At 35.8% G+C, this 13,348-nt stretch overlaps 2 protein-coding genes across 7 annotated transcripts in view; one reads left to right on the top strand and one right to left on the bottom strand.

Moving 5' to 3' along the window:
* Positions 1 to 13,348, top strand: part of NEXN (nexilin F-actin binding protein) — a 50,896-nt gene that overhangs the window by 32,410 nt on the left and 5,138 nt on the right. For 5 of the 6 annotated variants that reach the window (XM_049616958.1, XM_049616957.1, XM_049616962.1 and 2 more), the window contains 6 exons: positions 404 to 445; positions 1,672 to 1,866; positions 1,992 to 2,168; positions 3,609 to 3,797; positions 7,427 to 7,624; positions 11,703 to 11,924. In XM_049616958.1, coding sequence (XP_049472915.1) covers positions 404 to 445; positions 1,672 to 1,866; positions 1,992 to 2,168; positions 3,609 to 3,797; positions 7,427 to 7,624; positions 11,703 to 11,924 — 1,023 coding nt within the window. The remainder of the gene's footprint in view (positions 1 to 403; positions 446 to 1,671; positions 1,867 to 1,991; positions 2,169 to 3,608; positions 3,798 to 7,426; positions 7,625 to 11,702; positions 11,925 to 13,348) is intronic. The other variant, XM_049616961.1, reaches the window with a different exon arrangement.
* The window catches only part of FUBP1 (far upstream element binding protein 1), a 50,446-nt gene continuing 38,480 nt past the window's right edge, over positions 1,383 to 13,348 (bottom strand). Inside the window, exon 22 of the mRNA XM_049616947.1 lies at positions 1,383 to 1,507. Within this exon, the coding sequence (XP_049472904.1) occupies positions 1,493 to 1,507 (15 nt within the window). The 3' untranslated portion in view covers positions 1,383 to 1,492. The remainder of the gene's footprint in view (positions 1,508 to 13,348) is intronic.

The raw sequence follows: 13,348 nt of genomic DNA, 5'->3' as shown, positions 1-13,348 counted from the left end.
ATTTGATTACCAATGATAGGTTTGGCTAGGGCAGAGACATAGAATGAAGAAATGTTTCTGTATCTAAGTTACTAATTTAATTAATAATTGCTGCTTGTAAGCTTACAGACAGGTCATAACAGTTTGGTCCATTCACATTACAGAATTACAAAGATAGGCTTTATCTTAATTTTTCTTAATATACAATTCCCCATATATTGATTTTGATGTCAAAATATAAAAATGAATATAAGGTTTAATCTCCACCTAAAAGGACTAATTTGCAGCAAAATAAAAATATTTTTAAAATTATGAATTTGAAAATTTACTATAAGTCACAACTAAATTACTTTTCAATTGTATGTTTAAAAGCAAAAAGCAGAAATTCAATGTAATGTAATGATATGAAATTCTCATTCAATAGATTGAGGACATAAACAATACGGGAACTGAATCAGCATCAGAGGTAAATGGACATTTCCTTTAATGAAACATTCACCTAAAATTATCTGACTCACAAATAGTCTTTTAATTAAAAAATTAAAAGCATTTCTATTCTTATTTCTATAGCAACAACAAAAGGACAAACATTTTACAAAGCAAGATCATACTTTTTCACTTTCTCAAATATTATAGCTTAGTGTCTTAAAAGTATGTTTTTGCTTTCATGGTTAGAGACACAACTCTCAGCTTGAAATACTCTGCCAAGACTTTGTATTTCTTGAACTGTTAATAATAGTTGAGACTGTTGAAAGGTAACGTTTTCAAAAAGCAGGGTTTTTTTCATCATTTGTCTTCTTCTTTCCTCAGAGTTCCTGATAGTTTTTATTATCACATACTAGTAGAAAGTACAGTATATAGCACCATTAAGTAATGTTCCACAACCACAGAAATTTTAGTTAATCCCTTTTTATCTAACAGAGAAAGTTAAACATCAGTCAATTTGATGGTGTGCCTAAAACTACAGCCACATAAAGTGGAAGCAGTTCTGTTTTAGCGGCATGTGTTGCATATTATAATTCACTTTATTTTTGAAAAAAATTCAGAGAGATGTAACAATAGATTATGTAATGGAACTAATTAAAATGAATTTGAAAAACAACAAATTTAAAAATATTTTACTAAGACCAAATGCCAATGAGTTTTGTCTATAAGTATTTCATACTTATTTTGTCTATAAGTATTTTGTCTGTAAGTGTTTTATAAAAACAATATAATATTGTTTTCCCTCACAAAATATTAGTTAAGTATTTTAAAACTTGCATGGAGAAAAAAATCATATGGAAAGACTTTCTGTGTGTTTAAACTGAATCTATCCACCATCAAATTGATGTAGAGTATACTCACATGCACATTACCTTTTGTGGAACTAGTGCATGGACAGTTAAATTCAGATAATGTCATGCAGTTTTATCCAAACGGCTGTATTAACATCACCTTCTAGGAAAGAAGATGCTCCTTGAACCTTCTCATCAATGGATTTCAAAGATTAACTCAATGTGCAGAGAAAGAGCTATTGAATAGAAATCTGTAAAAAAAAAAAAAGTATATAGATATAGATACATATATAAATTTTTGTTCTTCATAACATTGATGGCCATGTAACAAAATTCACCAATAATGGAGGTAAATCCTGTGAAACCTAAATTTTGGTTAGGAAGAAACATGCTAATTATCTATTTTATAAATTAGGAAGGAGATGATTCACTACTTGTAACAGTGGTACCTGTCAGATCACACAAAACTTCTGGAAAGATAAAGAATTTCGAGGATCTAGAAAAAGAACGAGAAGAAAAAGAAAGGGTCAAGTATGAAGAAGATAAAAGAATAAGATATGAAGAACAACGGCGATCTCTCAAGGAAGCAAACTGTCTTTCCTTGGTCATGGTAAATTGATTGATTGATTGATTGATTATTTATTTATTTATTTATTGGAACAAATCAAAGCAGCTAAGTTGGTTAGCACCATTTCCTTTTATAATTAACAGTTGTGTTTTCACAATGTTTCTTAGGATGATGAACTAGAAAGCGAGGCAAGAAAAGACTCCATTTCTCCTGGAAAATTGAAACTAACTTTTGAAGAATTGGAAAGACAAAGACAAGAAAACCGAAGGAAGCAAGCTGAGGAGGAAGCACGACAACGTTTAGAAGAAGAGAAGCGTGCTTTTGAAGAAGCAAGGCGGCAAATGGTAAAACATATATGTAACAGACACACACACACATTTTTCAAGATTTTTTTTTTCAGATTTAAAACATTTTTTTTCAATATATGAAGTTTATTGTCAAATTAGTTTCCATACAACACCCAGTGCTCATCCCAAAAGGTGCCCTCCTCAATACGCATCACCCACCCTCCCCTCCCTCCCACCCCCCATCATCCCTCAGTTTGTTCTCAGTTTTTTTTAATGTTTATTTATTTTTGGGACAGAGAGAGACAGAGCATGAACGGGGGAGGGGCAGAGAGAGAGGGAGACACAGAATCGGAAGCAGGCTCCAGGCTCTGAGCCATCAGCCCAGAGCCTGACGTGGGGCTCGAACTCACGGACCATGAGATTGTGACCTGAGCCGAAGTCGGATGCTTAACTGACTGAGCCACCCAGGCGCCCCAGTTTGTTCTCAGTTTTTAAGAGTCTCTTATGCTTTGGCTCTCTCCCACTCTAACCTCTTTTTTTTTTTTTTTCCTTCCCCTCCCCCATGGGTTTCTGTTAAGTTTCTCAGGATCCAGATGAGTGAAAACATATGGTATCTGTCTTTCTCTGTATGGCTTATTTCACTTAGCATAACACTCTCCAGTTCCATCCATGTTGCTACAAAGAATATTTCATTCTTTCTCATTGCCACGTAGTACTCCATTGTGTATATAAACCACAATTTCTTTATCCATTCATCAGTTGATGGACATTTAGGCTCTTTCCATAATTTGGCTATTGTTGAGAGTGCTGCTATAAACATTGGGGTACAAGTGCCCCTATGCATCAGTACTCCTGTATCCCTTGGGTAAATTCCTAGCAGTGCTATTGCTGGGTCATAGGGTAGGTCTATGTTTAATTTTTTGAGGAACCTCCACACTGAAGATTTTATTTTTAAGTAATCTCTACTTGAACCCACAACCCTGAGATCAAGAGTAGCATGCTCCACCAACTGAGCCAGCCAGGTACCGCTATAACATATTTTTTTACATATAATGGCATTATATATATGTATAATGATTATAACATATAAATTATGTATAATAGTTATATAATAAATTTGAGGAAATTCCAGATAAAGATATACCTTGAACCTCAGTAAGTACATACACATACACATTTTCTGTTTTGTCGTGGGAGAGTTAATATTTAACAGAACTTTTAAATGACCCCTTAACTTTTTTCACACTCCACTTATCTATTTAAAAATTTGACTTTCTTGGGAACTTTTATTTAACTTGAGTACATCTTTGCCTGGAATTTCCTCAAATTTGAATATTTTATCATGAAAGACAATATAAAGGAAGGGAATTTTTGGTCAAATATATTAAGGGTAAGGAAATGTTCATGTGTGAGGTGGCTGATTCTGTCCCTTTTGAGGTCATTCATTCCTGTCTTTGATGAATCTCAGTTCTTACTAATGAGTTGTTTCTTGGTTAGGTAAATGAAGAGGAGGAAAACCAAGACACAGAAAAAATTTTAAAAGGGTACCGCCCTGGTAAACTCAAACTCAGCTTTGAAGAAATAGAAAGACAAAGGAGAGAAGATGAAAAAAAGAAAGCAGAAGAAGAAGCCAGAAGGAGAATAGAGGAAGAAAAGAAGGCATTTGCTGAAGCAAGGAGAAGCATGGTAAGACAGAATGTAATTGGGAGAATGACATTAGGATTCAGCTTTTTAAGAGTATGTTAAGACAGGGTGCCTAGCTGCCTCTAGTAGCACATGTAACTCTTGATCTCAGGATTGTGAGTTCAAGCCCCATGTTGGGTGTAGAGATTACTTAGAAAATTTTTTAAAAATTAAAAAAAAAATTTAAAGAGTATGTTAAGAGAAATAATTAAACTTTGGGGAATACTCTATTATTTCAGGAAAGTTTCAAAAGTAGGGATAGCAAATGAGTTTTTAAAAGTCTCCTGTGGCATAAAACCAGTCAGTTAAAGGTGTTTGCTTCAATGTAATGTTGAGAAGTTTCTGATTAAATTGCTATGCCTGGCATAGATGATTGAATATTGTCTTCCTTCTCTGGGAAGGTATGTTTTCCAGAAGTAAGTATCTAAGCAGGGAGTTTCCTACCCTCACCCTTTCTTCTATTCTCTCCATTCTTCTTTCCTTTCCCACATTTCCTCTTTCCCTCCCTCCTTCCTTTCCTTCTTTTGTTTCACTTTCCATTCCATCCAGTATATATTAAATAGTCAAAGCCATTTAATCACAATTATTTAACTCTCCAAAATACTCACCCATCACTTTTGGATATTGCTACCAAACTTAATTGTCACAGAGTTACACTCCTTATACAATTTTAATGTTTGTAAAATGTACAGTTATCTGACAAACTTTATTTTCAAGCAAGCTGATGTGAATGCTGCATCCCCTTCTTGAAACATTTTCAAAAATTTTATTTTTACGTAACCTCCACAACCAATATGGGGCTGACACTCACAACCCTAAGATCAAGAGTCATACAGCCCACCGATTGAGCCAGGCAGATGCGCCAAACCATTTTTTTAAGTAGGCTCTACACCCAATATGGGGCTTGATTGAACTCATAACCCTGTGATCAAGAGTTATAGGCTCTACCAACTGAGCCATCCAGGCACCCCTGACCCTTCTTGAAACATTTTAATTGGCTTCAATGATATGACCTGGTTTTCTTACTATGTCTAAGGGAGCTTCAGGCACATATATCCATCCATGTTTTTATTTGGCATCATCACCAATCCAGATGCTCAAACCAGAAAGTTGGGAGCCTTAAACACTTCCAACCTTCTCATTCATGCCTCACATCCAATCATTCATTAAGTTTTATTCATTCTATCTTCTAAATCACTCTAAAAATCTATCAATTTTCCCCTCATTTCTACTATAGTTATCCTTTTCTAGGGCCACCTATCTCCTCCCAGGTCAATTATCTCTAGCTTCAGACTAACTCCTGTTTAACTTGTTTTCTTGCCTATAATCCATTCTTCCTTGTAAAGCCAAGAGTGATCTTTCTCTCTCTTTTCAAGTAAATTTTATTGTGTTACTGTTTTGCTTAAAAATTTTCCCTTTCTGGGGCATCTGGGTGGCTCAGTTGGTAGAGTATCTGACTCTCGATCTCAGGGTTGTGAGTTCAAGCCCCACATTGGATGTAGTGCCTACTTAAAAAAAAGGAAAAGAAAAAGAAAGGAGTGCCTGGGTGGCTCAGTTGGTTAAGCATTCAGCCTCGGCTCAGGATATGATCTTGTGGTCCGTGAGTTTGAGCCCCACATCAGGCTCTGTGCTGACAGCTCAGAGCCTTGAGCCTCTTCAGATTCTGTGTCTCCCTCTCTCTCTGCCCCTCCCCAACTCAAGTTCTATCCCTCTCTCAAAAAATAAATAAACATTAAAAAAATAAAAAAAAAATTTCTACTTCCCTTAAGCAAAAATCGAAATTAAAAAAAAAAATCTAAAAAATTTTAAAACAAGTTTCTTTATAATATTGCCCTGGTGTATTTTTCCAGCTTCATTTCTTGATTCTTCATCTTTTTTCCAGACATACTAAATTTCTCCCAATTTCTTCAAAATACTGTGCTCTCATCCATCTCTGGACCTTCATTAATGCTAAATGAAACGTGTCCCTCTTTCCTTTCCCTATGCTCTAATTCTTTTTCATATATTCTGTTTCCTTTGGGAAGCCTTTCCTGAGAATACAAGTTCCAAAGACATGTTCCTTCTATACATTCTTACAGCATTTAGTACTTCCCTGGCATAGCACTAAAGCTGTATTATTGTTGCTTACAGCTGCCTTTCTCACTCATGAGGCTGAGACTGTTCATCTGGCATGTGGCACAATGCATTCTAGAGTAACAAATTGCCTATAAATGTTTGCGGAATATATTAAAACTTTTTTAAAAATTAATTTTTTATTTGTTAAGTAAACTCTACCCCCAACATGGGGCTTGAACTGACAACCCCAAGACCAAGAGTTTCATGCTGTACTGACAGAGTCAGTCAGGTGCCCCTTAAAACTATCTTATATGTATTACAAGGTAATCCTTGATTCACATATGATTTCTACACAGAAACCCTATAAACCTTGTGAAGGCACTTAATTTTTTGGAGAATAAACAGGTTCAGAAGTGATAGACAAGAAGTAGTTGTAAAGATCAGGAGATCTAGTCCCAGGGTCAGATTTTTAGGCTGAAACTGCCAGGATTCACTAGTGGAAAAAGTGCAGGGAAAGAAAACTGCATTAAACCCAAACTCTAGTTTCCTAGAGATATTTCTGTATCAGGAAAGGAAAAACTAATTCCTTTATTTATGTTGTTTTCTTATCCAGGGCCATATTTTAATTTTGTATTATAGCTCAGTTAACTAATATATTAGTAAAAATTTGGGGCAATCTTTGGATTGCAAAGTTTCTATTTGCAATTTAGGGATTGCCTTTATTACAGGGAATGCTAATGTAATAATAAAACTGCCATTGGGAGCTTACCATTGGGTGTCAAGCATACTGCTAAGTGTTTCCAAATTTTATTTGATTCTCCTGACAACTGTATGAAAAGTCATCACAAATGGGGAAACTCACAGAGGCTAGGTAACTTGCCCAAGGTCACAAATAAATGGCAATTAGACATGTAATTCATGAAATTACAAAAAGTCTAAATCATTATTTATAATTTTATTAGACTTTTGAAGTTTTGAATACCACCTTTGCCACTTAATATTTGTGTTGACTTTGGACAAGTTACTTTTCAGTGCCTCAGTTTCCTCATCCATATAAAGTGCTTAGAATTTTACATGGCAGCTCTGAGTAAGTATTAACTATTCTTGTTAGCATTAAATACAATAAAATTACAGCATTAAGAGTGATTTTTACCTGATTATGAAGGAATCCTGATGGGTTATTTAATTCATTCAGACAAAACCATGATTTAGCTGCAAAATGCTCATTTTAATCACCAAAATGGAAATTTTACCTCACGTAGAAATTGTTCTCAGTATTATAAAATCTTAATGTCTAATTCGAATTACTCATAATACAAAGTCAAAGGATTTGTGTTTGTTGGAATGGAGAACAGATGGTCACCGTTTCCTCTGTAGCCACAAAAACACCTTAAATTTTCTAGTATTTTTTACCTTGTTTATTGTTTTATACTTTTGAAGAGATTTAGGTCTTCAAATTTTTAGTTCAGGGTGAAACCTTTTTACTCAAGTAATCACAGTTTCTACAAAAAAAAAAAAATTCCCCTTTTTAGTATGTGTAATTTTGGAAAGAGTAATAAGAGACTTATTTTAAATAGGTAGTAGATGATGACTTCCCAGAGATGTATAAAACAATTTCTCAAGAATCTCTTACACCGGGAAAACTGGAAATTAATTTTGAAGAATTATTAAAACAAAAAATGGAAGAAGAAAAACGACGAACGGAGGAAGAAAGGAAGCATAAGCTAGAGATGGAAAAACAGGAATTTGAACAACTGAGACAAGAAATGGGAGAGGTGAGATTTGAGGAAATATCCATTTTTTTTTCTTCCAAATGTTTATAAATGTGGAAATATCCATTTTTTTCTTCCAAATGTTTATTAATGTAAGTATTTTACATATAGTATCTTACAATAACTTTCTGAGTATTATTATTCACATAAAGGACACTCATCATACTATGAGGCGCTTGGTACAAGTTTCAGCACAGTTATGTGCGCTTTCTAGCCTGATAGAACTCTGTTTCTTCCTTACTAATTTAAATCACTTATGATGCAGGGCACCTGGGGGGCTCAGTCAGTTAAGCATCAAGCTTCAGCTCAGGTCATGATCTCATGGTTTGTGGGTTTGGTTCCTGGATTTGAGCCCCATGTTGGGATCCTCTGTCCCCCCCTCTCTCTGCCCCTCCCCTGCTTGTGCTCTCTCAAAAATGGATAAACATTAAAAAAATAATAAAACAAATGATTGCAAGTGATTACCTTAAGTAAATATTTCTTCCTAAATACCTCACAATTGTGCGGTCACATTATGATTGAGAATTGTTTCCTAAAATGTTTAATATACTCATTTATGCTTATTTTTCTTGAAACAAACAGAATTAAACTGATTAGTCAAAATAAAATTACAAGAGTACCACGGATACTAGAACATCAGTGTGGCATGTTTTTGAATAATTTTATTTTACTAAATTAGAAGATGGGACTTTGATGTTAAATATTTTAGTATGATTTCTCTAGTACTGAAATGAATTAAAGATATATACAAATATATATGTATATAAATACAGGACTGTACAGGGCCAGCTTCATGGGCAGGCAACCTGTGCCGTCACAGGGCCCTATATGCTCAAATAGGCCATGCATAAGATTTAATGCTCTGTGGTTGCCAATCTTGATTTTTATTTATTAAAAAAAATCTTTTTTATTTAAGCAGTGTCTACACCCAACATGGGGCTTGAACTCACGACCCCAAGATCAAGAGTAACATGCTTTTCTGACTGAGCCAGCTAGGCACCTGGCCAATCTTGATTTTTAATTAAAAATTTTAATTAAAATAAAATTTAAAAATTAAAATTTTAATAATCTTATGTTTGAATTTGTGTGTAAGTGAAAGCTGACTGGACAGTGGAGTATGTGCTAGAGTTTTAGAGCTTTGGCTCACTCAAACCTTCTTCTGTCCCCTGCCTCCCTATGGTGCATTCTCAGAAGCCCTTTTTCTACCTCCTGGTGCTCTAAGGCCCTGCCTAACCTTTTCCTTCCCACAGCTGCCACCCTGCATCTGGATGGCCAGTTGTGTAGACAGAAGAGGGGAGGGAAAAAGAGGGGGCCAGCATTCCACTGTCACCCTCGGCTTCTGATGAGGAGGCTCCTGGCAGCAGCATGAGGAGAATTGGGGATGAACATGACTTGGGGTGAGATGAACAGTGGCTGTCCCAGACTAAGACTGGCAATGACACGGCATGTTTGGTGGGCAACTTGATGGGGACTTCTTGCCAGCTTGTGACCTATGCAGACGTTGCAGTCTCTTAGAAGTTACCTTCTTGGTTATGGGTTAAGACAATGGGCCTGTGGGGTTATTTACTTCCTTGCCCTAGCCAATCAAGAGACTATAAATACTATATAAACATATAGGTAATAATAAAGTATCATGAATATGCTGTAGAAAAATATTCCAAGGTCTAGCCTTAAAATATTTTACTTTTCTTTATAATTTTTTTAATGTGTATTTATTTTTGAGAGACAGAGAGACAGAAACAGAGCATGAGCAGGGGAGGGGCAGAAAGAGAGGGAGACACAGAATCTGAAGCAGGCTCCAGGTTCTGAATGATCCTCACAGGGCCTGATGCAGGGCTGGAACTCCCAAACTGCAAGATCATGCATGACCTGAGCTGAAGTTGGACGCTTAATCGACTGAGCCACCCAGGCACCCCTTGCCTTAAAGTTTTTTAAATGTAACAGCATTTATTTTATAAAGGAAGCTTAAAATGAATCATTTAGAAAAACTTGTAAATTATATTTTAGTACACTGAGATGGATTCTAATTAACATAAGGAAGTATGTAACTGACATTTTGGTGCTACTGAGTGACTTACCCTACTACGTCTGTTTCCAACCGAGTAGCACACCAGTTCCACGATCATCTGCACTGCAGCTAATTAGTTCATTTGACCAGAATGACTTGGGAACCACTGTAATATGAGGTGTATCACAAATTTGTTAGGTTTCTGGTATTTTAGGAGTTGTCAGTTTGGACCCTCAGAGACCAAAACGTGGAGGGTAGTATAAAGGAATAAATTTTCTCTTTCATCCCTTTGGTTGAACCAAGAAATTAAGCCTCACATCACATCATCCACTGTGATCCCATCCTTCCCCTCCATTTTCCTTCCCTACTACCCCTGCTCCACACCTAGGACTTTAGGTCTTCTCCAGGAAAAGTATATCAGGAATAACTGCAATTTTTTAAACCACTTCATATAGTGAGATTAGGGTTTAGTGTAAGAAGTATACAAAGAACTAGGAATAAATTGTGAAAAGCCAAGGGAAACTTGAGTAAAAAGTATTTAAGATAAAATGCTCTAAAGAGGGGTGCCTGGGTGGCTCAGTCAGTTGAGCGTCCGACTTCAGCCCAGGTCATGATCTTGCGGTCCGTGGGTTCGAGCCCCACATCGGGCTCTGTGCTGACAGCTCGGAGCCCGGAGCCTGTTTCAGATTCTTTGTCTCCCTCTCTGACCCTCCCCTGTTCATGCTCTGTCTCTCTCTGTCTCAAAAATAAATAAACATTAAAAAAAAAAAATTAAAAAAAATGCTCTAAAGAATTGGGAGCCCAATTTTGGTTTGACTCCTTTTCTTTCATGGCAGAATATAAAATAGAATAAAAGTGAGATGTATCAAAATGTAGGGATTTGGCCAGACTGTATTTTAGAAAGGCTTCATTCACTTAAGTTGAGTATTAAGTGATATTTAACTTTATTAGACTATCATCAAAAAAAAAGACAGGAGGAATTTTCGGATACTCTGGCTCTATACAGAGATGAAAAACTCATGTCTAGTGGGTTAAGTGACCAGGCAAAGGCCATACAGTATCAAAGTCAGAACTGGAACTTAGATCTTACCCCCAGTCATGTTCTTTTAATTACAGTTCTTCATCTTCTCCTAAGCAAAAATTTTCCTATAGTTCCTAGTAAAAGTTAATCCTGATATGCATATTCTAGTTATAATAGAGTTATAATGGAATGTTAAATGATGTTTTGAGCCGTAATGAAATATTATCATTATTATGTTTTTGGAGAGGGAAGGCACAAATGAGCATGAGGCAGACAGAGAGAGAGAGACAGAGAGAGAAGTAGGGCTCATTGAAGCAAATCTCCTGTTTTTACCTAAAGCGGGGCTCATGCTCACCTGAAGTGGGGCTTAAGGTCACCTGATGTGGGACTTGAACACATGAACCATGAGATCATGACCCAAGCTGAAGTCAGATGCTTAATAACTGAGCCATCCAGGCGCCCATAATGAAATATTTTAAATGTTATGTAAAGTCTTAAATTTGAAGCATTACATTTTTTTAAGTTTATTTTGAGAGAGAATCCCATGCATGCTCTGTGATGTCAGTGCAGAGCCCAACATGGGGCTTGAACTCACAAACTGTGACCATGACCTGAGCTGAAATCAAGAGTCTGATGAGTTTAACCGACTGAGCCACCCAGATGCCCATATGCATTACTTTTAATCAGTAAATTTAGGCATTGTGTTTATGGAGGAGATTATTTAAACTTTATTTTTGGCTTCAAATAAGAAATTAACACTTTTTGGGAGTGCCTAGGTGCCTCAGTTGGTTGAGCATCCAACTCAGTTTTGGCTCCAGTCATGATCTCATGTTCCTGAGTTTGAGCCCTGTGTTGGGCTCTGCACTGACAGCACAGAATCTGCTCGGGATCCTCTCTCTCCCTCTCTTTCTGCTCCTCTCTTCGCACACATACTCTCTCAACATTATAAACACTAAAAAAAAACCAAACAAATAAAAGAAATGAACGCTTTTTGGATGTTTTATTGTACAAACTAATTCTCTGGTATTTAATATATAAAAATTTTTTTGAAGGAAGAGGAAGAACATGAAACCTTTGAACTGAGTAGGGAATATGAAGAATTAATAAAATTGAAAAGAAGTGGCTCTATTCAAGCTAAAAATTTAAAAAGCAAGTTTGAAAAAATTGGACAACTGTCTGAAAAAGAAATCCAGAAAAAGATAGAAGAAGAACGAGCAAAAAGGAGAGCAATTGACCTTGAAATTAAAGAGCGAGAAGCAGAAAACTTTCATGAGGTATATACTATTTTGTATTTAACAGTCATGGTATAAATGTAACATGGACTTTGAATAAGTTTTGGTACTTACAATTAACCATAGATGTATACAATATTATCTGGGAACTAAGTAGCAAAAGCATATTAAGATCTCAAGAGACTTTGAAAGATTTCCTCACTCTAGCATTGTTCAAAATGGCTGTTATCAGAATTAAAGCCGCTTATTGTGAACATCAGATAGGTCACTCCGGAAATAACGGTTTACATGTATTTACTGGCAGAAGTTTTAGTTTGAATCAGTAGAACCAGTGTACATATAACTTAAAAGAAATTCCAGATATTTACTTTCGTATTTAAAGATGAGACAAATAAAGCCTAATGATCTCAAAGTCATGCCAATAATTCAGTGGCAGAGCCTAAATTAGAATTGAGATGACATGAATTAGAAGTACCTCCATATGTTAAAAAACAGGCAATTACTAAATAACCTGTAATGTTCCTTCCAGCTTAAGATCTAGTTCCATGACTATGAGTACTGCTTTAAGTAGGATCTGGAAATTTTTTTCTGCCAGAATTGCCATTTTATAATACTTAACAGCATTAATGTTCTTCTAACAATGAATTTCCATTAAATATTCAATAAGGTAGGTGTGGGAAGTTGGGAGGGCCTTCAGGGGAGACTGTGAATTAAAAGAATGAAAAAATTATGTGCAAATTCTTTGCACTGTAAGCAATTCATTATTACTAAAGCAAACAGTATAGGAACATCAAAGATAATGATGAAGATGCAAACGCAGGCAAGATGGTCATGGAAGGTCTTAGATGTTAAGGAACTTTGCTTTATTGTTCATTGAAGGAATCTTTAAAACATGGAGATATTATCAAATAGGCATCTTTATACCTAGATCATAGTGAAGCTAAAGATGGTTTTAGATTCATGCATTAAAAAATTATTTGAATGGCTATTATGTTCCAGGAACTGTTCTGGATACTGGGAGTACACTGAATAAACCTGCAGTCCTTGCTCAGTAGTGTTTAGAATCTAACAGGGAGGATGGAAAACAATTACTGAGTATTAAGTTAAGAGCTATGGAAATTAACAAAGTAGGATACTACTCTTTGTACAGGGTGGTCAGAGGCCTGATGAGGAACTTGAACTAGAAGTCAAATAGAGAAAATAGATAAATGTGTAGGATATGTAACTTGAGAAGACTCGGGGATGGTGGTAGAGATGAGGAGAGGGAAAGGAATGAGCTGAAGTGGGTATACACGAACAAAAGTAATATGGGAATAGAGTTTGGAAGCAAATCATAAGCTATTTTAGACAAATGGAGATGCTGTGGAACATCAGGTATTCATCAGTGAAGCTGATTTGCATTTGAACTCTGTGCGATGCACACTAAACCTTAAGGTTTACTGTCACTGCTAGAAGCAAATGCTATT

The sequence above is a fragment of the Panthera uncia genome (assembly GCF_023721935.1).
Source record: "Panthera uncia isolate 11264 chromosome C1 unlocalized genomic scaffold, Puncia_PCG_1.0 HiC_scaffold_4, whole genome shotgun sequence".
Lineage (NCBI taxonomy): Eukaryota > Metazoa > Chordata > Mammalia > Carnivora > Felidae > Panthera > Panthera uncia.
The sequence above is the reverse complement of the archived record's forward strand: the minus strand, read 5'-3'. Positions and strand labels throughout refer to the sequence as shown.